This window comes from Musca autumnalis, unplaced genomic scaffold (assembly GCF_047663935.1).
Source record: "Musca autumnalis isolate F117 unplaced genomic scaffold, ASM4766393v1 scaffold_5, whole genome shotgun sequence".
Taxonomy (NCBI): Eukaryota; Metazoa; Arthropoda; class Insecta; order Diptera; family Muscidae; genus Musca; species Musca autumnalis.
This window is the reverse complement of record NW_027412088.1, coordinates 61470111-61494268: the sequence shown is the minus strand read 5'-3', so window position 1 is coordinate 61494268 and position 24158 is coordinate 61470111. Positions and strand designations below refer to the sequence as shown.

The 24158-nt window shown below is 36.9% G+C and overlaps 1 protein-coding gene across 1 annotated transcript in view; it reads left to right on the top strand.

Annotated features, from left to right (window-relative positions):
• The first annotated feature begins 4083 nt into the window (after positions 1-4083).
• The window catches only part of LOC141386641 (uncharacterized), a 47465-nt gene continuing 27390 nt past the window's right edge, over positions 4084-24158 (top strand). The window contains exon 1 of the mRNA XM_073955557.1: positions 4084-5022. Coding sequence (XP_073811658.1) covers positions 4810-5022 — 213 coding nt within the window. The 5' untranslated portion in view covers positions 4084-4809. The remainder of the gene's footprint in view (positions 5023-24158) is intronic.

Below are 24158 nucleotides of genomic sequence, written 5' to 3'. Positions count from 1 at the left end.
GACTCTATGACACTACCGTCCGAATTATTGCTTAAACAAATTTTGCACCCGAGTGTCTTTTTCCATAGACAGGTTAAGTTCCAAGATGGGCTATATAGGTCCACGTTTTTGTATAGCCCCATATAACGGTATAACGCCCGATTTAAAGCATTTTGAGGTTTTTTGGCAACATTTTGTGACCGAATTAGCTGAAATTTGACAATTTTGGTTCTCAATGAAAATTGTCAACAAATGTCCATGTTTTGGTATAGCGTGTAACGGTACCTCCCGATTTTCGGTATTTTACTGATTTGAGCTACATTTGTGGACCAAACTACCTGTATTTTCACATTTAAGGTTCCCAATGGTCAAGCAATATCTCCACTCAACACCATTAACATAGGTCCATCTTGTGATATAGCCCCCATATAACGATACCTCCCAATTTTCGGAATTTTTAGGATTTTAGCTACCCTTTTTGGACCGAACTACCTGAAATTTAACATTTAAGTTTTCCAATGGTCAAACAACATCTCCACCAAAAATCATCAAAATAGGTCCTTGTTGTGATATAGGCCCCATAAAACGATACCTCCCGATTTTCGGAATTTTTAGGATTTTAGCTACCCTTTTTGGACCGAACTACCTGTAATTTAACATTTAAGTTTCCCAATGGTCAAACAACATCTCCACCAGAAATCATCAAAATAGGTCCATATTGTGATAAAGCTTCCATATAACGATACCTCCCTATTTTCGGTATTTTTTGGATTTTAGCTAAATTTTTGGTCCGATTTTAGCTACATTTGAGGTTCCCAGTGGTCACAAAACATCTACAACAAAAATTGTCTACATAAATGCATGTTTCGGTAAAGCCCCCATATAACGATACCTCCCGATTTTCGGTATTTTAAGGATTTTAGCAACATTTTTAGGCCGAACTACCTCTAATTCAACATTTGAGGTTCCCAGTGGTCACAAAACATCTCCACCAAAAATTGTCAACATAGGCCCATGTTTTGTTATATGCCCCATTTAACGGTAACTCCAATTTACGGTATTTTGCTAATTTTAGCTATATTTTTGGACCGAACTACCAGTAATTTCATATTTAATGTTCCTACTGGTCAAACAACATCTACAACCGAGAATCATCAACATAGCTCTATGTTGTGATATAGCCCTATATTATGATACCTCCCGATTTTCGTTTTTTTGAGGATTTTAGCTACATTTTTAGACCTAACTACCAAAATTAATCAGCAGTATATCCCCCATATAACGATACCTCCCGATTTTTGGCACTATCTGTAATTTTACATTTGAGATTCTCCGTGGTCACAAAACATCTCCACCAAAAATTGTTAACATAAGTCAGGGTTTTGCTATAGCATCCATATAGCACTGAGAATTTTAACTGATTTTTTTGTGATCATTTTCCATTTCAGTTTCTCAGTGGTTCCAAACTTCTCCACCTAAAGTTGTCAACATAGTTCGATGTTTTATGTGTTTTGACCGAATTATCTGTAATTTAACATTTAATGTTCCCTGTGGTCACAAAACTTCTCCACCAACAATTTTTAACAAAGCTCCATGTTTTGGTATTTCCTTCATATGGCGGAACGTCCGATTTTATGTATTTTGAGGAGTTTGGCTGCATTTTTTGACCGAACTATCTGTAATTTAACATTTAATGATCCCAGAGGTCACAAAACTCATCCACGAAAAATGTGAAAACATGTCCAAACTTTTTTTATAGCCCCCATTTGAAGGACAATTCCCGGGAAGTCTCGGTTTTTTGGTTACATGATTTTCCCGGGAAAAAATCATATTTCCTGGGAAAAAGATATTTATCACAACTAAAATTGAATGAATGAATAAACTATGCCCGTCACTTTTATACAATAGAATCAGGATTCAATTAAATTTTACAGAATCAATAAATTACAAAATATTTGGAAATAACTTTAATCTACAAAAGTGTTTTCAGCGAAAAGAGCCGCACCAATAACATGGACTATAACGACGGATTTTTATTCTGTTCCATTTAAGTGCGAAAAAAATATTTTCTGTTTTAAAGTCCCATTTTTATACTCCCAATGATTGGGCTAAAGAGGGTCCGGCTGGCTGGTTGGTGCGCACTATAACTCTGCAACGAAGCCACCGAACAGGTAAAAAATTTAGCATTCGAGGTTTTTTCAAACTTGTTTAAGTTCGAAGATGGTCCACTACTTCAGCTACCTTCCCCACAAAAGTTCAACAATTATCACTAAAATGGTGGTTACTCGAAGGGAGTAACCGAATAGGTCTTAAGGGCTCGAAGAAACATTGACGGCAACAACTAAAATGGCATATGGCAAATGGCAAGATAACTCCCGAAGTTTCTGATTGGTCCAAACTTTGCACATCGTACTATTTCACCTAGTCATGTATTAGGTGGGAATCTGGACTATATCGGTCCAGCACTTCGAGTACCTCCATCACAAATTAAGGAAAAGTGGAGTTTAACAGCTCATCTCGAATCGTTTTGAAATTCTTTCCAAAAAGTTTTACTTGAATGCCCTGATATCACGGCGCATTTTTTTTTTTGAATGCAAGTCCACTCTTCCTGAATATAAAGGCCCAAAATCTCAAAAAAAGCCTGCCGGTACCAACTACATTGGTCGAAGGGAGAAATCTCCCACACTCTCTCTTTTAAATGTTTTGCAACATGTTTTGTGTGCTAAGAAATTGGTTCAAAAACTCAATAAACCCCTAGAAACGTCAGAAGTATTGTGTTTGCTGCTATTCTTTAGGTCCGAGGCTGAGGGTATATCTATGTCGGCATAACTGGCTGATACTTTCTTACTTGTGTCAAGCAATTTTAAGCATAAAAATAAAACATACGATTTCAAAGGTCCATAAAATTGAGCCAAATCACGTTCCATCGAGCGATTTCCTTAGCTTTGAATAATGGAAATGGTCACTGTGGGCAAAATCCGGGCAACATGGTGCATTTTTCCACATTTTTTCGTTTTTAACCGATAGAGCGGAAAACGTGTTATCCATTTTTGAGCAAGCAAATCTCTGAAAATATTGTATTTCATATACATAAGTTACCATGGGAAGATAAAAAATCACAGAAATATTGACCTACTCTCGTATTTTAAAATTTCCGGGGAAAGGCGATTTTATGATTCCGTTTCCCGGGAAAGATAAAAACCAGGAAAACCCAAAACCCAACTCAAACATCTTATTTCTGTCAAAAAATGTCGAAAATCTGGAGTTACCGTCTTATGATGACTATACCAATACATGGACTTATGCCGACAATTTTTGTTTGTGGCCTCTAGGAAACACAAACGTCAAATTACAAATGGTGCTTTCAAGAATTTCGCTAAAACCCTCAAAATACTGAACGCCAAATTACATGTAGTTCGGTCAAAACATTTAAATTTCTAAAAGACTCAAAATACCGAAAATCGGGTACCGTTATATGGGGGTTATATCAAAACGTGGGCCGATATAACCCATCTTCGAACTTGGCCTATGGAAAAAATTCACTCGGGTGCAAAAATACAGCGTTCTAGCTCAATTATTGCGGACGCTAGAGTGGCCGACAGACTGGCATGGATATATATACCCAGAATTTAATCTTGATCAAGAATATATCGCACCTGTTCAACAAAAGGGCAGTTACTCAAAATTTTGACATTTTCAATTTTTACTAAAATTCATAATTCATAATGATCAACTCCACTAATTTTAAAAATCTCACATTGTTTCGTCTCGCTCTTCATTTCTCTACTGAAAAATAGAACATTTTGAGTTGCTATCCTTTTGTTTAACAGGTGCTGTCGCAAATGATTATTTCAATGCGTTACAAACCGAAAAATAAACTTAATATACCCTCCATACTATGGTGGAGGGTACAAAAAGATCTTCATTCTCCATCCGACATATATGTTCAAAAAGTTTTAGGTAATTTTTAACAGCATCAGAAACCAATTGATGAATTCAGTATTCCCAACACTTCTTGTAGGGCACATAAACGCTGAACACGTTCAACAAGTGGAAGAAACAGCATGAAATGATCTAAAAGAAAACTTATGTGAAACTTTAAAAATAATCAGTCGCTAAATTGCAGCCAAGCGCACAACTTTTAACAATACAAATTAACCAAAGCAGTTTCTATAGAAATTTAAAATAAATAAATTACTAAATATAATAAGGCAATATTTTAAAGTTGTAACAAAAATCGAATGGAAAATAGTACGGATTATCAATTTTCGGAAAAACCAGAGAAGTAAAATCGTAAAAGTAGCGAAAAAAATAAATTTAGTGCAATTAAAATAAATTTGCTGTTATGCAATAATGTCCAATTAAAAATGTAACTTAAAAAGTGTTGAAATTAAAAATAAAAACCACAGTTAATTAAGAAGAAATTAACAAATATCGAAAAAACACATTTTACCGGCTGTAAACAATTGTTTGAGTAATTTAATAAATTGAGTAAACATCACCCGCAAAAAATAAAATTCTCATATTTTTGTAGTTTTCAAAAATATATATTTTTTGTGAAAAACAATTTTTCATTAAGTGAAAGCAAAAACAACAACACATACAAGTGTATTTTTAGAAGAAAATCAAAATCTCTTTGATTTTTTTAGTGGATTCTCTTCAAGTGAAATTTATCTCTTTCCAACTAAGAGCACTAAACTAAAATTGTTGTTCGTTGTGATTTCAAGATAAGAGAATTAATAATAATATCAAAATAAACAAACAAGAAATAAATTATAAAAAAAATTAAAACCATCAACAACAACAACAAAAAAATAAGATAGCAACACAATGCCAGAACCAAACTTCTTATCTATGTATTCATTTGGACATGAAGCCCCCAAAAAGAAACCCATCATTCATATGTCATGCGGTATTGGCGATACAGATGGATTTCCAGCATTTGATGTAGACTCCGATGTCTATACCCTTAAAGATGACTCAAAATGGGGTTTTCTAATAACTGGCGGTGCCGAATTCCACATGCCGTTGACAGTATTTCAGGTGAGTTGAAGGTGCAAATGTGTATAAAATTGATTTATATATATTGTAGACAGATTCATCAAAAATAATTGATGTATTCGAAAATTTAACTTAGTCGTTTTAACTCGGTTGGGCACAATACAAATTATAAGTCGCACAGTGATTGGAAACTGTTAGAAATAAAATATAAAATATTTATACCCAGCACCACAAGGTTAAGAGGGAATTATAAGTTTGTTTTCTCCAAAAATCATAAAATTAGTCCCAGGTACTTACGTAGATGGCCCATTACAGAACATTTATTCCATAGCACAGTGGATCCACTTGTATGGAGAAAGTAGCCAAAAATATTCAGAGTGTAAAAATCAAGCCAATGCCCCGGTTACAGCTTTGTGCTGCTGCGAAGAGTGTTTTAAGAAACCACGAGCGTAACATTCTCCCCTTTCCCCTCTGGAGGGGGTATACGGTAAGAATTATTTTACGCTGTTTATACGAAATGGCATGAATAAAGGTCCGATTATCTTATAATGCAAAAATAGGGTGGGGTAAACAAAACAATCTCCAAAACAACATAAAATCCAACGAATTTAGGGGATTTAAAAAATTCAACACTTTTGTCTGAAAATTGGTACAATTTTAAAAAAGATTTTATAGCGTTTTTCCTGGAAGGCACGTACCGCCAACGTAAGACAAATTTGGAAGAATATTTCTTCACCTTGCCACTGATGGTCAGATAACAGAGTTATACGCTAATATATCCATAGAAACCCTATTCTACGGCAGCTTTAGTCAGCGACCCACCATTTATAGTCTGGCACTAGATGGCAGCTGATTTTAATACTAAATAATCTTAAACCCATGACCTACTTTGGAAAATTATTCCCGAGGTGGGCACTGGTGGGCATCATGACTAAAACCTTAGGTTAAATTTAAGTATACGATCGAATTGGCATTACAAAATACACTAAGAAAATATGCAGCTAACTAGAATTCCACAACACGCTAAAACACTATTTTTTAATAAAAATTAAGCTTTCACCTCCTCCTTAAAAATCCACTATAATATTTTGCTATACGTACTAATTTCGCTATATTTTGAATATATTTGCTTGCACTTAAAAAATAGGTTGTACTCACAACAAAAAATATTAGTCAAATGTTCCGACTTTTGAAGCTATTCTTAAGAAGATCGCGTTCGAATGAAACAAAAACTAATATATTTTCAAAAAGGTCCATGTCATAGCTGTCAGAGTTGCCAGATGTTGTACCAAAATTTTGACATTAATTTTTTTATTTTTGGCCAATGGGTGGATCCACTGTGCATAGACCGAACTAAGAAAAGATCTCCAATTCTCTCTGTTTCGTGCTTCGCTTTTTGGAATACCGCGCCTTGTCATCTCTTTATCCACTTGTTTGCTCCATCTATTCTTTGGTCGGCCAATTCTGCGTGCACCGCCATGTGGCCCGAATTTATACGCCTTTTTAGCGGGTTCATCATCGCTCATACTTATTATATGGCCTAGCCAACACAATCGCTGCATCTCGATACGTTTAACCATATTGATGTCGTTGTATAGCAGATACAGCTCGTGGTTCATACGACGTCGATATTCACAATCAACGCAGATCGATACGTAGATCTTTCGAAGAATTTTTCTCTCAAACACGCCTTATCTGCTTGCGCTAGTACCCGGGCTTCGGAGCCATACATCAGCACGGGTAGTATCAGTGTTTTGTAGAGCGTTATTTTTGTTTGACGAGATGTGGCTTTATTTTTAAAGCGCTTACTTAAGCCAAAGTAGAATCTGTTGGCCAATACAATTCTTCTTTTTATTTCACAACTGATTTCGTTTGTTGTGTTTACGGCAGTGCCGAGGCAGACGAAGTCTTTTACTACCTCAAAATTATAGGAACCAACTTCAACAGTTAGTCCGATCTTAATGGACGCATAGCGCGTCGACACCATCAGCTTGGTCTTCTCGCCGTTTACCGCCAGACCCACTTTAGCAGATTCTCCTTCGACCTTCATAAAGGTATCGGTTGCTTCTTTTACTGATCGTACCATGATGTCTATATCATCAGCATAAGCAAGTAACATGTGGCTATTGGTGTAGATTGTGCCACTTCTTTTGAAGTTTGCCTCTCGTATAACCTTTTCTAGCAGGATGTTGATAAGATCACACGAAAGGCTGTCTCCTTGCCTAAAACCTCTTTTGGTACAAAACTCTTCGGAGAGGTTCTTTCCTATTTTAACTGAAGATCTTGTGTCAGTTAGAGTCATTTTACAAAGCCAAATGAGCTTTGCTGGGATACCAAAATTCAGACATTGCTTGGAATACCTTTGAACGTAGCGGGCTGTCGAAGGCTGCTTTATAATCGACAGAAAGGTGGTAGGTGTCGATCTGCATCTCTTGAGTCTTCTCCAGGATTTGCCGCAGGGTAAATATCTGGTCAATGGTGGACTTGCAAGGTCTAAAGCCGCATTGGTATGGTCCAATTATTTCATTGACCATGGGCTTTAGTCGTTCGCACAATATCCCTTACACTATCTGGTAGGCGATAGGGAGAAGGCTTATGCCCCTATAGTTGGAGCATACAGTCTTATCTCCTTTCTTATGGACGGGACACAGGATGCTCAGGTTCCAATCGTCGGGTACGCGTTCTTCCTGCCAGATGGGGCTAACTAGCTGATGCATACACCTTATCAGCGTGTCGCCTCCGGTTTTGAACAGATCGGCTGGTAAGCCATCGGCTCCTGCTGCCTTATTATTCTTCAGCCGGTTTATTGCTGTTTTTACCTCATCTTGGCCGGGTGGTATACATTCAATACCATCTTCTGAGATTGGATCTGTGGCATCTCCGTCGACTTCGCTACTATTGGATACCAACAGTTTGAAAAAATGCTCTTTCCATATACTTAGCACACTATCTGTATCAGTTACCAGATTGCCTCGCTGGTCTCTACAGGAGGATTTGCCAGTTCCAAAGCCATCAGTTTGATGTTTCACTCTTTAGTAGAATTTTCGCACTTCATTCTGTCTCCTGGACATCTCGATTTGTTCATACTCCCGCTTTTCCATCTCTCTCTTTTTCCTGTGGAAAAGACGTTTCTCCTCTCTCCTTTTCTCCCGATACCGCTCTCGCGCGCTACGCGTGGCTACTGATTGTAAAGTAGCCCTATAGGCCGCATTTTTCTCTTCGGTAGCAGCACGACACTCCTGGTCATACCATGGATTCCTTGGTGGAGGTCTCTGGTATCCAAGTACTGATTTTGCGGCTGTTTGCATGGAGTGGGCAATATTTTGCCATTGTCTTGATATGTTATCGGGACGAGGAGTGCTTTGATTAAGCAGTTGGGCCAGTTGAGAGGAATATGCTGTTGCTATCTGTTGTGATTGCAGCTTACCGATGTCCAACTTCCGTGTTGTGTCTGTTCCCACTTTGTTTGCTACGTTTAATCTGGTACGTACCTCCAACACGCTTGATGCATGTCTTCCATCTATCACAACGTGATCAATTTGATTTCATGTTCTTTGATCTGGCGACAGTCAGGTACCCTTATGAATATCGAGATGAATCAATCTGGTACTGCTAACTACCATGTTTTTTGCAGCTGCAAAGTCTATCAGCCTCATACCATTGTCGGATGTTTCACTGTGGAGACTGAATTTCCCGACTGTTGGGTCAAAGATATTCTCCTTTCCAATTCTGGCATTAAAATCGCCTAGAATAATTTTACTGTCATGGGCAAGGCAACGGTCATAAGTTTTTTCTAAGCGCTCGTAAAATATATCTTTGGTCTGTTCGTCCTTTTCTTCAGTGGGAGCATGAGCGCAAATAAAGCTGATGTTGAAGAATTTTGCTTTTAATCGAATTGTAGCGAGTCTTTCATTCAATGGGGTGAAGCTGGAGACCAGATGTTTTAACCTCCGACCAACTACAAATCCGCAACCAAACTCATGCTTTGTGTCATGGCAGCTATAATACAGTGCGTCACATTTAGGTGTTGTTGTGACGCCTTTCTTTTTCCATCGTATTTCCTGTATGGCAGTAATGTCGGCCTTGTACTTTTCAAGTACATCTGTCAATGCGTAAACTGCACCTTCTCTATAAAGAGTGCGAACATTCCAGGTGTAGATTCGCAGATCATGGTCCTTAAAACGTTTGCGGGGGTCGTCAACTTTAGAGGGATTTGTTTTTCTTTTCTTTCGTTTTTTCATAGTAGGCTGTTTTTTCTAGGGGAGGGTTACTAACCCGACGCCCAATCCCAAGTTTTTAACGTTCTTATGGGTGAACGCGTGGCACATGTTAGCTCACTACCATTAACGGGTGTTAAAGGCAGTTCCCCAGGTGACACCACAGGGAGGTCAGTGTCCACTTGAGATGAAAGAGGTACCAAAATAAATCCTGGGCTTTGCCATGTTAAAGCCGGTCAGGACCGTTCCTTGGTACCTTCCATCTCCCCAATTTTTAGTACAGTGATTTTAATATCTCGGGTGCCACCGTGGTGCAATGGTACGCACGCCCGCCATGCACGCAGAAGGTCGGGGGTTCGATACCCCGGCCAAGCAACATCAAAACAATTTTCAACGGTGGCAAAATACCCCTCAGTAATGTTGGCGACTTTTCCTGAGTATTTCAGCCTTTAAAAACTTCTCCATAAGTGGTGTCTTAAGACACGCCGTTCGGACTCGGCGATAAACAGTAGGTCCCATATCATTGAGCTAAATATGAATCGGGGTGCCATCATTGATATGAGAGAAGTCTCCCTTGTCCCGTATGGGATGTTGTGGAACAATGTTTTTGTTTGTTTTTTTATTTTAATATCTCGGCGAGATCAAACGATATAGCTAGGTGAGGCTGTCCGTCCAAGTCAGAGATCATCAATGAGTTACTTGTCCCCGTAAGCCAATTGTGCACGCACAAGTTTTTTAGGCCGTTTGCTTTTTTAATGCGTGTGTTTTCTTGCACTCTGTATTTTTTCCACCACCACCAAAAATACTTGCGACGCATCAAGACCGTTGCTTGTGCGTAATAAGTAAAACAAGTATTCATCATATTTTGCACTGTTACAAAACTCGCAATCGTAGATAGTTTGCCAAGTGACTTATCAAGTGGAAGCACACACACAACACTACAAAAAATAAACAATTGTAATTTTATTTGTTGTTGTTTCGTTTGTGTATGCTTTTCTTTATTTGCGTGTGCATGTTATGTGTGTGCATGTTCTTTTAACGTTTGAAAATCAGTGATCTTAGCTCTCATTCTCTCGGAGAGCACGAGACAATCGGTTGAATTACAAGGGTTGAAAACAATACTTGATGTGCAATGAGCAAAAAAGTAAGACAGAAATTGTTATTGCGTATTTAAAACTACTTGGCAAAGCATACTTATTTTTTGAGTGGCTAGCCACACTCGTACATATTTTGAGAATGGCAAGCAACACTTGCATTTATTTTTTAGAGTAGCAAGCCGTACATACGCTTGTTTTTCAGCATGTGGCTTATGAGTGTCAAAATCAGCTACTTGCGCACTTCTCTGAGTCCAAGTGTACATTATAAATTTTAATTAAGCTCCAGGCAATTATTGACCGATCGTCATCAGGTTTCCACCAGAACAAGGTAACTGTTCTGGCGGAAACCTGATGACATTTCAGATCACTATTATAGCCTTATTATTAAAAAAATCATCGTTCAGAAAATTTTGTACAAATGCCTTTTTTCGGACCGTGATCCGATCGATCTTTTACAGAAGGTTATGATGGGGTATTGTTTTTTCGCGAGCAAGCCGAACAATAGTCCAAAAACTGTTAAATATGCTGCCTACAATCACTGAAATGACTGCTGGGCACGATAAACTAGGAATTGGTAATACGATTTCGCTGATACTTTGACTCCCTTAATTAGATCCAGTTCCAAGATGTACTATGACAATGCATTCCTTCAGGTACCTTCACCACAAAAGTTCAACAATATTGCGCTTTAATCGATGTAAAAGCTTTTTCTTGGAGGGTGTGCAATTTCAAAAGCGGGTTATAGGTGTGATCATGGAAGCAACATTCTAATTATACCCTCCACCATAATATGGAGGGTATAATTAAATATTTTCATTCCGTTTGTAACACACCGAAATATTCATCGGATACCCTATAAAGTGTATATATTCTTGATCAGGGTAAAATTCTAAGTTGATATAAACATGTCCGCCTGTCCGTCCGTCCGTCTGTTGAAATCAAGATACAGCTCCCATTTTTTGAGTCAGAGCTTTGTATTTTGGTATAGAAGTTTATATTACTCCTAGGATGTTTGGTATTGCAAATCGGCTATATCGGTCCATGTTTTGATATAGACTCCATAGAACGGCACCACCTGATTTTGAAGGTTTTAGCCTCATTATCACACCGAAACGGCTGAAATTGGGACTTAGTCTTCGTTGGGGATATAAAACTTTCTCACAGAAATTTTTCGGTATAGGTCTACGCCTTCATGTAGCCCCCATAGAACGGTGCCTCCCTTTTTCCAGTAATTCCGAGATGGCTGAAATTTGTTATTTGGTCTTTATTTGGGGTATTAAACGTTCCATATGAAATTTGTCGGTATAGGTCCACGCCTTCATATGGCCCCCATAGAACGGTACCACCCGATTTTGGGTATTTTTAAAGTTTTAGCCTTATTATCACACCGACATGGCTGAAATTTGGTACTTAGTCTTCATTGGGGGTATAGAGCTTTCTCCCAGAAATTTGTCGGTATAGGTCCACGCCTTCATATAGCACCCATAGAACGGTACCTCCCGATTTGCGGTATTTTGTAGGTTGTGGCCACAGCAACCCATCGAAATAACTAAAATTTGGCATTTAGTTTTTGTTGGAGATAGGTCCACGTTTCGATATAGCCCCCATAGAATTAACATCCTGTTTGCTAAAGGAAGACAATACATCCTGAGATATGGGCCCGGTTTTGCGACAGAGATATGCCGTCAACCTGTCACATAATGAACAGAAGCAAAAATGTAGAGGTTGTTTTGTATTTCTGTTGTAATGAGTACTGCGGCTGCTATCGGAAATAAAGTTTACAATGTATCTGCGAACACGCTGAACCTGTTCTTAAGCTTAAATGTTTAAACATTTGTGGGACTTCGAATTTAATTTTCGGAACGATGTGCAAAAATTGGACCGAAACGAGGAATCACTTTAAAAGCTGTACTTGGTGGCCATTGGATTTTTACAGATATAGTGCAATTATCTCAGTCAGTATGGACTTACCTTCGATAAAAAATATACTGTCATAATGTGAGCCGCGAAGGCTACCTAATGTAAACGATCCTAAACGTGTCCTTAAATAGCACATTTGCGAAAAATGGACATGATTTACGTTTGAAACAAGTAAAAAACATTAAGTTCGGCCGGGCCTAACTTTTTATAACCTCCACCATAAAAATTTCTAAACTAAAATGGAATAATTAGTTTCCTCTTAGGTGCAAAAATTGTTCGACCACGGATACCCCAAATGCCTAAACTAGGTCAACAAATTTATCAAAAAATGTCTTCCTTTACATGGGGGATATACCAAAACATGGACCTATGTAAACGATTTTTGGTGGAGGAGTTTTGGAGCCTCTGAGAACTTCAAATGTCATATTACAGCTAGTTCGGTTAAAAATTGTAGCTATAATCCTCAAATACCGAAAATTGTTCTTTAGGAACTATATCAAAAATGAATCTATGTGAATTTTTGGTGGAGAAGTTTTGGGACCACTGAGAACCTCAAATGTCAAATAAGAGCTAATTCGATTAAAAATTTTAGCTAAAATCGCCAAAAATGCCGAAAATCGGGTGGTAACGTTATATTGGGGCTACGCAAAAACATGGACCTATGTTAACGATTTTTGGTGAAGAAGTTTCGTGGCCACTGAAAATCTCAAGTGTCAAATTACAGCTAGTTCGGTTAGAAATTGTATCTAAAATCCTCAAAATACTTAAAATCTACGTTATATCGGGGCTATTCCAAAACATGGACCTATATTGAAGATTTTGGTGGAGAAATTTTGGGACCACTGACAACCTCAAATGTTAAATTGCAGCATATTCGGTCAAAAATATACATAAAATCCCCAAAATATCTTAAATCGGGAGGCACCGTTATATGTGGGCTATACTATGTTCACTAATCACCGCGTCAGAGATCTGCCCATCCCTTCTGATATACGGGTAGCAGAGACATCATCACTGCTGGAGCTAGCCCCTCGCCATATACCTGCTGGTAGAATACCCATAGTGAAACCAAATTTCCCAGCAGAGGCGACGGTATCAGCAAATTAGCGTGATGAGCTTCGCAGTGCCAACCCCAGAGTTAGCAGAGTCAGAGAGCTGACACTGGAAGTTAACTGGCTTGTCGGTGTGGATAAGCGTAAAAAGTGGTTAAAGAGTTGCAGCATTGAAGTCGGAATAAGTGAATGGTGGGCAACGTTTAAGTCACTCTCGAACCCTGGAAAGAAGGAAGATAGGACGGTAGTCACGTTTGGTGACGTCACTCTGACTGATTCGCATGTTATTTCAATCGACAATTTGTCGAGCGCCCCTGGAGTAACAGGGCGTAGAGAAGAGTACTACGGCGCATTAGATATCTTCCTGCCGATAAAGAACCACCACAATTTACAATGGTTGATGTTGCGAAGGTCAACAGTAATGATAAGTCATTCAAAGCTTTGGGACCTGATGGAATCGTCATGGTAAGTCTGAAAGAGCTGAATGTTCCGGGAGTCGAGTATCGCACTAAAGTTCTCAACCTGTCGCTAGCCACCCACATCGTTCCCGAAGAAAATGGGCTGGTTGTCCCGGTTCTGAAGCCAGTCAAGGATGCAAGCAAAAGCGAATAGTACAGACCGTTTTCGATTTTTTCGCCCGTAGTAAAGACCCTTGGTCGAGAACTTAACCAGAGTACGTCGTATGATTGAAAAACAATGGTGGGTGGCGCTTGGCTTATCAAAAGCCTTTGATACTGTCAAGCACTCCACGCTATTTGAGGACATCGAGCAGAAAACCCTCCGGCCAAGTTTTTAACGTTGGATAATGGCTGAAACTGTTTAACTTCTACATCTCCTGTATTTAGCCACTTCCAGATGGCATTGCGGTCGTAACGTATGCGGATGATTGTATGATCTTGGTGTCAGGTACCTTCCCTGATGTCATTTGTGAAAAGCTGATTTCCAATTTCACTGATCTTATCACATTTTTCATGTCGTCCGTGCATACCACAGCTATCTGCGAACAAGGTTCTCAAGTCCCTAGCCGGCAGCACTTGGGGTGCAGATAAATAATCCTTGTTGACCATATAGAACGCGATAGGTCGATCTGTCGTAAGGTATGCGTCGACAGTTTGGTCCGCAAATATAAGTGAAACGCGATGGAAAACCAATAAGGAAAGGATCATAGTCGGGCGGGACCGACTTTATGATACCCTACACCACTGTGAATATGTAAAATATAGGAGATATATCAATTTGAACTGATTTCTATATAATATTGTACACTTATTACTAGACAAAATTCGGTCACACATTCCAAATTTCATCAAAATTGGACAGATATAGGGTGTTTGGTGCAGCAAACACGTCAAATCGGCTGAAAATATATATGAGAGCTACATATATCCAAATCTGAACCGATTTCGATGTAATTTGGCACATTTATTTTTAGACCGAATTCAGTCGCACATTCCAAATTTGGTGCAGCAAATACGCCAAATCGCCCGAAAATATATATGGGAGCTATATACAAATCTGCACCTATTTATATTACCCAATTTTCAGCTGAATGCGACCTGTACGTTGCGAACAAAAATACATGGACAGACGGACGGACATACATAAATCCACTCAGAAAGTGATTATATGTATATCCCCAAAAGGAACTATGGATCTATTTCGTTTCCTTTTGTATGTTATACACAAATGCATAAAGACATAATACCCCTTGTCACAGTGTGGTGTAGGGTATAAATATTCAAACCTATCAGAATGCCAGCCTGAAAACTGCAACAGGGTGCTTCCTCATGTCTTTAGTGGACCATCTACATAAGGAGCCAAGGGGGCGATCTTCATGATCTAGAAAGAGAGGTCCAATGTTACAAGGCGGTAAAGCATGTTTAAATATCATTAAATAGCACGTACACGGTGTAGGGTTCCAATATGGAACATCTTTGAGCTTGATCTAAGTTTGGACAAAATTTTACTAAAACCAAATTTTGGACCAAATCAATCCAAAATTACCAACATTTGGACAGTTTGAGAGCTATCTTCTAGTCAGCAAGGCAGACAAACGATTATGGCTATGTCGAGTCCAAATCATCTGAAGCCGTTTACCCCCAAACATACTTGAGGTCGATGTGTCAAGGTTTATACCCTCATTAGACTAAAGGCTGAGTGTATTATTAGCCTAACGGCTGTTGGTATAATAAATCTTAATCCTCCGAACGTTAATGCCCACAAATAGTGGCATTTTTATGTCGAATCTTTATAGTTGAACATTAAAGAAGGGTAAATTCCGCTTCCCAAATATTATGCGAATTTATTTAACTTTCTCATGACGTGAACCAAAATGTCATGTTTTTAATTTGAACAAATAAATGTATTTTCCATTTCAATAATTCGAAATATACATATGTACTTAAAATACAAATTTACATACATATGTATGTACGTATGTATGTATAAATATAAGCAATATGATATGCACAGTCACAGGAATTGGACCACAACTAGAGCTGACGTCGAACATTTATCATAATAGTTTGTGCACACTTTCATACATATGTATGTATAAATGGATAGTAGGGCGGCCAAAAAAATCTTTTGAACTTCGGATCTTTTGAAAATCGGATCTGTTAGTCATTCTGTAAACAAAAATAACTACTTATATTACTCCTTACTAAGTTATGAGTATGGAGGCACAGAGGGTTATGTGTTCAACGATCACCGTCGGCACGAGCTTTTTGTTGACAAAATAAAGAACAGATGATGGTACACATGTTAGCGTTTAAACAACTCTTAAGGTTGGTACGCGTGGCCGAGAGTGTAGTATGTTCGACTACAAATCAGAAGTCCACATGATCAAATCCAGCAGAGAGCGAAATAAAATAAAATAATAATGTAGAATGTTTTGATTAGGGTAATGACTTTTTGACATTTTTTCTCGAAAATGATTTCCTGTAGTGAGAATGAATAAACTTTTGCCTATTAATGCCTAAAATAACAATCATACCACTTTATTATAAAAAAATGTTTCGCACAAACCACTCTGAAATTCTTTTTTGAAAAAAATTCTAAGAAATTAAAATATTTTTTTTGTTTTTAAAAAATGATTTCCTTTTGCACGGATGAATGGCCTTTTGCCTATTCGTTAAATATCTGCTTACAGTGACTTAAAGAAATTGTTAAAAGTTCTGAAAAAAAATCTTTGAAAGCTTTTTCGCGGAAGCTTTTTTATCGAATCACTTTATAATCACAAATTCCTCCTCAACTGTTCTAAAAATAGATTTTTTAGGGTTAGTAGGGGGTTTTGTAAGTAGGTACGACAGCCAAAAAGTACTATAAAATCCATTATTTAGCAAGGATTTTTTGCTGTTCTTTTCTCAAAGGTGCATTTTCACGAAAATTCTCTAAAAGCCGCAATTGCGGTACAATCGATGTAATAACTTTACCACTTCATTGTTGTGGCTAAAAACGAATCCTACAAAAAATTTTGGATCGGATTTTGATATAGCTTCAATATGCATATTTTGCCGTTTTTGGGTATTTAGGATTAGATGGCTTGGTTAAAAATTTTAGCTGAAACCCTCATAATACCGAAAATCGGGAGGTACCCAGCAAAAATTCGAATCCATTAGTCATTACGTACCCAATTATAAAGTAATGTAAACAGGCTTCTTTTCCCATTACAAGTAATCTGAAAAGTAATGGGATACTTCTTAAAAAAATTACAAGGCAAACCTACTTACTTTGCTCCTCACTAAGTAATGAGGACGGTGGCACAGTGAGTGTGTCCGACTATAAATCCTAGGGTTGTGTGTTCAACGCTCACTGTCGGCACGCGAGTTTTTTTTTTTAATTAAAAAATAACAGTTCGTGGTGCACATGTGCACTGCACATTTAAGTTCTTAAGCAACCCTTAATGTTCGTGTGCGTGGCATAGTATGTAGTGTCTTTGGCTAGAAATCAGAGGGTTCGTGTGTTCAACTCGCACAGCGAGCGAAATAAAATAAAGTAAAATAAAAGTAAGAAGTGTGATGAAATTAAAAAAAAAATCTATACATCAACTGTTCTAAAAATAGAATTTTTTTCAACCTACTTTTCAACTTCTAGTGGCCACAGAATAACTAGTTATTTTAGTGGTCATAAAATAACTACAAACTGAGTGCGACATACCCTTGTAAAAATAATGGGGAAGAAAGGGGGTTTGCGAGTAGTTACGGCTGCCAAAAATCCCTTACAAAACCCATGATTTTGGGAGGACTTTTTTTGCTGGATACCGTTATATGGGGGCTATAGTAAAACATAGACATACGAGTATTTGGAAAATGTTTGGTGGAGAAGTGTTGTGACCACTCGTTGATGCTAGAGTGATTGTGGATGCTATAGTGATTACAACAGACGGACATGGCTATATCGACTCAGAATCTTATTCTGATCAAGAATATATACTTTACTAGCCGACCCGGTCCGCGTTGCTGGCCTTTGAAACAGTTTAATGTTACCTTATCTTAATTAGTCGGGATCTGCAATTGACTATAAATAAAAAATCTTCAGAAATGTTGGTGCCGATATGCAATTATGTCATCGGCTGGAATAGTATAACTGGAAGTGTTGTAGCAGTGAAAATTCTCTACCAGATTGACAAGAATGGTATTTTCTTAGGTTTTACCATTTTTGAGATATAGAAGCTCAAATTGGGACAATGTACTGACTGTATGGCCCCCTACAAAACAATGTCATGCAGGGTGCACTTTAACTTACTTTGAATGAAAACCGCTTATACCTACAAAGTTTTCGCGGATTCTGAAACAGCAATGTTTATAGATGAGAAAAATCTAAAAACAAGAAAAAAATCGCTGGAGGTATTTTTAAATAAATCGCGGTCAAAGTTCCAATTTTTAGGTTTATTTTAGGTTTTCTGTCGAAATGGGGCTAAAGAACATTTTGTAGCTGTGAAAATTCTCCACATGATTGACCGTTATGATTTTTTTCCCCTAGGTTTTAACATTTTTGAGATATAGAAGTTCAGGTCACATTTTTAGTTTTTTTTGTTAGGCTTTCACGATTTGCTTGAAAAGGTAAGTCTTATCGAAATGGGACTAGAGAATATCTTATAGCTCCGAAAGTTCTCTATAAGATTGGTTTTCATAATTTTTTCGTAGGTTGTACCATTTTTGAAATATATAATTTTAAGTTGGGAAATTGCAGTCATGACGTTGTTTTATAAGGAGACGATACAGTCAGTAAATTGTCAAAATTTGAACTTCTATATCTATTCTATACCTACAAAAACATCATAAAGGACAATCTTGTAGAAAATTTTCACTGCTACAACACTTTCTTTAATGCCATTTCGATAGGGTTTGCGGTTTCAAGCAAAATCGTGAAAATCTAAAAAAGCCCTAAAATTGTGAACTTTGACCGCGATTTATTTGAAAATCTCTCCGGCGATTTTTTTGTTTTTTTTTTTTTTATTTTTCTCATCTATGAACATTGTAGTTTCAGAAACCGCAAAAACTTCCCAGGTGTAAGCACCTTTCATTTAATTTTAGTTAATGCACACCGTGTTCTTTTTAATATTGCATGTGTACCCTTCATTCAAATGAATTTCCAGTGGCATCTTAAGAGCCGACTGTGTCGTCCTTCCACCTTCTTATAACACACACCGGTTATCTTTTGAAATTCATTTGACATGAAACATTCGGCGGTGAGTTTTTCGTTATTTTTCGGAGCTATAAATGTCCAGAGGCAACAAAAACCACGTTCGTATTTTTTTCAAAAATAGCGTTTTTCACAAATAGGAAAATCGGTTCATAGTTTTGGATATATAATATATTTAAAAAACTGGCCGTGCCCTCTGAAATTCAACAAAATATATTGCATATTTTCACTACGGGTGTTCTCATTACATTCTCAGAAATTTTCAAGAAAATCGGTTCAGCCGTTGTATGAACATACAAACATTGTCTTTTGAATATAAGATAGGGTCGCAAGTTATAACTTTAATACATAACAAAGGGAACAAGTAAGAACGGCGTTATGTTCTGCCAGGCCGAACCTGTTATACCCTCCACCATGAGTTGCATTGAAATAAAATGGAACAATTAGTTTCCTTTCGTTTATGAAGAACACTAAATACCGAAATTCGGGATTTCCGTTCCATGGCGGCTATATATATACAAAACTTTGATCTATACCAACAAATTTTTGGCGGAAAGTTTTTTGGCTCAAATAAGACAAAATACCAAATTTTCGTTATTTCGTAAAACCTTCAAAATACCGAAAATCAAGAGGTACACTTCTATACTGATAAATCTGTTCTGGAATAATTTTTGTATAACCCCACACATATATTTGTTTGCAAGCAGTCTCAAACATAACATATGCAAACAAATATATGTTTGGGTGCAAACAAATACAAACCCAAAATCCACAAAAAAAAAAACAAACACATGCACCAGTGGGCGCTTTCTGAGAGCAAGGGACCTTGCTCTCAGCAAGCGCTCACTGGCTATTTCTAACATATAAACACATTTATAAATGGGGGTGTTTTTTATTGAAGGGCATAGAAAAAAGCAATGTAACAAAGACACATAGGTACATACAAAATTCCAAGGAAATACATAACACACTTTAATAAAAGAAAAACTGAATGAAATAAATTATAAAAAGTCGAACTTTTAAAAAGAAAAAAATTATATAGAAACATCGTTGAACGCTTCTTCTTAGTTGTGAAATAAAACACATTTTCTTCAAAGTTGAAATCATCAGCGGGAAATCGGCATCTGGAATCAAATGATTATATAATGTAATAAATAGGTACATCCATATTTCAAATATACATATGTATGTATGTATGTATATGAAAAATGTATTGACGTAATTACCAATATTAATTGCAATTTCTTCCTTGTCCAATCAAATATTTCCATTCACCTTTTTAATTCATTTATAAAATGTATTGGACATTTAATTTATTAAAAAGCTCAAGTTCTTTAAGAAAAGACAAAACACTGATTTATTCACTCACTCAGTTGCTAAAATTTGATATTTAGTCTTCGTTGGGAATATACAACTTTCCCCTAGAATTTTGTCGGCATAGGTCCACGCCTTCGTTTAGCCCCCATACAACAATACCTCCCGATTTTCGGTATTTTGAAGGTTGTGGCCTCAATATTCCTCCGAAATGGCAGAAATTTGGTATTTAGTCTCCTTTGGGGGTATACAATTTTCCGCCAGAAATTTTTCGGCATAGGTCCACGCTTTCGTATAGCCCCCATAGAATGGTAGCTCCCGATTTTCGGTATTTTGAAGGTTGTGGTCTCAGAATTCCTCCCAAATGGCTGAAATTTGGTCTTCATTTGGGGTATACAATTTTCCATACGAAAATTGTCGCTATGGATCCACGCCTTCATATTTGGTATTAAGTCTTCGTTGGGGGTACAAAACTTTCCGCCTGAAATTTTTTGGTATAGGTCCACGCCTTCATATTTGGTATTAAGTCTTCGTTGGGGATACAAAACTTTCCGCCTGAAATTTTTAGGTATAGGTCCACGCCTTGATAATGCTCTTATAGAACGGTACAAGGCAATTTTCGATATTTTGAAGGTGGTGGCCTCAATATTCCACCGAAATGGCAGAAATTTGGTATTTAGACTTCCATGGGGTTATAAAATATTCTAGAAGTTAGTTATCAGTATGAGTCTACGTCTTCCTATATCCGCCATAGAAGCGTGCCTCGGTATTTTGAAGGTCTTAGCCACATTATCTTACCCAAATATCAGAAATTTGGTATTTAGCCTTCTTTGAGTCTAAAAACTTTCCGTCAGAATTTGTCGGTATAGATCGACGTTTTGATATAGCCCCCATAGACCACTTGCACTTTCGCTCTTAAAGTCGACCAAAGGTTTGAGGCCTTGATGCCAAAAGGGATCATATTCTCAGGCTGAAATCTTCCAAACCCTTATTTTGATTTACTTCCTAGAGCAATGATTTAACTCTTGTCATTAAGAACAAACATTTCAAACATATAAAATCCATAAAACGTCACCATGAAGGTCAAAGTCGGTTATGGACGCCACAGTAGAGTGGGGCGATTTGAACACCACACGGTCACCTGGAATTTCTGATTCTTGGGATTGTACTGAGCAAAAAAGTCAACTAGACCATATGCCTACGGTGAAAATCGAGCCCCCGGATTTTGACTTGAAGTTTTTTTTTTCAAGGATTTTTGGATATTTTGGCATATAACAACCAAACCACTGAGATTTTCGATTCAACACAGAGACAACAATTGTAGCCAAGACAATAATAAAGAACTCTCTAGTACATCACAAAATCATTGTAACGCTCCTTCAGGCAGTTATGGCCTCGAGAAGGTGCACATTTTTCGGAAAATATGGATAAATGACACTGTGCTACAAAATCGGACTCTAATTCAGTGGGTGGAAAATTCCTTTTGGAGATGAAAGCCCTTGGTGAGTATACTAAGAACAGAAAAGGAAATTTTCACCATAGGTCTAGTTTCCGAGATATTGCCCGAGATCTAAAGCGTTATTGTAGCTTCATTTTGACATTACATGTCTTCAGTCAAATGAAATGGTGAATCTTTTTGTAGAATATTCCACAAAACGAGATTTTACAGCATCCAAATATTCTACAAAAATGTTATTCAGAAGATTTTAGGTACGGTTCTCATTGATGACCAATCGATATTTCCCCGTTTTCATGGTCCTTTTTGACATTTACCCGGTTTTTGTTCAGAAAACTATTCGTTATTGGTCTGTGGTGCTTCTGAAATACATACTTACCATAAATAGCTCTTGTAATGACGAACACGTTAATAACAAATTTTATTGAAGGAAAGATCCAGTTATCTAAATTTTTGAACCGGATATTCTGATACTAAAACCGATTTTGGAAGCGATTTTAGGTAACCGATTAACCGTATATGTATATAATTAGAAAGCTAATAAAATGGTCAATCAAATGACAGCAAGTAGCTGATTACAACTTTGTTGGTTAAGACATGTAATGTCAAAATTAAGCTGCAATAACGCTTTAGAGAGATATAAAGCTATTTTCTCACAAATTAAGGGGCCAAAATTAAACCATTAATCAAGCAAAATATCTCGGAAACTTGACCTATGGTGAAAATTTCCTTTTGGGTTCTTAGAAAAAATAGTAATCGGCCGAACCCCATTACTACTTAGGACTTAAAATTTCTGTAATTGAACGTAGTTTAATACAAAAAAAATTAAACAAAATCGAAGGGGTCGAACATCTTTAAAAATTGTTTTAAATATTAAATCGCGAAAATAGCATCCAAGCCCAATGTGCAATTTTTTTGCTATTTTTTATTTAATAGATTTTTTTTTAATTGGACCAATATTAAAGTGGTATGAGTATTTCTTTGCATGTAGTTTTTACAGAATTTGACTTTTTCAAGGCGCGATATCTCTGGAACCGTTGGTACAAAAAAATCTGAAAATATACTAAAATGTTTTGCTAATGAGCAGCATCACCACAGCAAAAAATAAAGGAAATCAAAAACCTCATCTTGAAAAAGTGTCCGATTTCACTCAGAAATCCCCATATGTAATGATATGATGATTAATTTAGTACAAAAGGTTATGCAATTTAGGTTACGTCTTGTGGCTCCAAAGTTATGTATCTGCTTATAGTGACATCAAAAGTTTGTCAAAAAACTCATAGAAAATTTTTCAAATGACTTTTTTTTTAAAAAATCACCTTATAATTAAGATTTTATCTAATATGATACAGAAATAAGAGGTTGTAAAAAAGTCATAACCCTAATGTACAGATTTGCTGATAGATGGCAGCCGAATAGTATTTTGTGCACAGTGGACAATCAATAATTTCTTGGAGAGAAATTAACAAAAATAAAGTTGTTCCTTCTATGAATAAATTCCAAATGACTCATTTGTTATTTCGTAGCTTTAAAAAAGTCTCCCCAGTTTTTTCTTTATTCTGTACATTTTTACTTTGGATTTGATTTGATGATTTTGATAATTGGTCCCTCAAGAGATATGAGAATAAAGTTAATGCAGGTCGCATCTGAACGGAATGTCAAATATAATAGCAACACACCAATTATAGATTAGTTTTGCATGGCTGAAAACGAGAAATAGCTGCAGGGTTTGTCTTCTCAGAGGTTCGAGTTCGTTGAATCAAATACATATATTTCGTAATATATACATACACACTTATGTACAAATAATATAATTATACATGCGTCAAGTTAGTATGTCATCATAATTGTAAATCTGCAGCCTGTTGGATGTGCCACTGGGGGCCCTTTCTTCCCAACGACGACGACGAGGACGATGATGATGCTGCTGATGTTGGTTGATGTTGTAATAAAAACATGAATAAATATGCCAAGTGTATTTTAATGTTTTTGCCGCGGCAATATAAACGCCTGATTGGTTGCCATATTCTCTGTTAAATTTTCATTTTATCCACATTTAATACGAAGCGCTCATAAAAGTTTATGGCAAGTGCGAGAGAATGTTGCTCATAAATCTGGTGCAGCACACAAGTTTTACCAATAAAATTGTTCTATTTCCATATGAGTATGTTTTTAAACATTAAAGACTTGTTAGGAAGAATTTAAACAATAAAAAATATGTTCGCAAACATGTTTTCCGATAAAAAGACGATAACGTTTAGAACTTTTAAAAAGTATGGAAGTTTAGGAATAAGTTTTGTTAGATAAAAAAACTCCCAATCCGTTTATATGCATTCTAGATTGCATAAAAACATATAATTCTTTACGTGTTCTCTGTTAAATCCAATACATTTTTAGCAAAAGCTAAATGTTGATATATTTTCATAACATTTGTTGGTCGTGTGCCACTTGACAGGGGGGTGTCCCCGTTAAACTT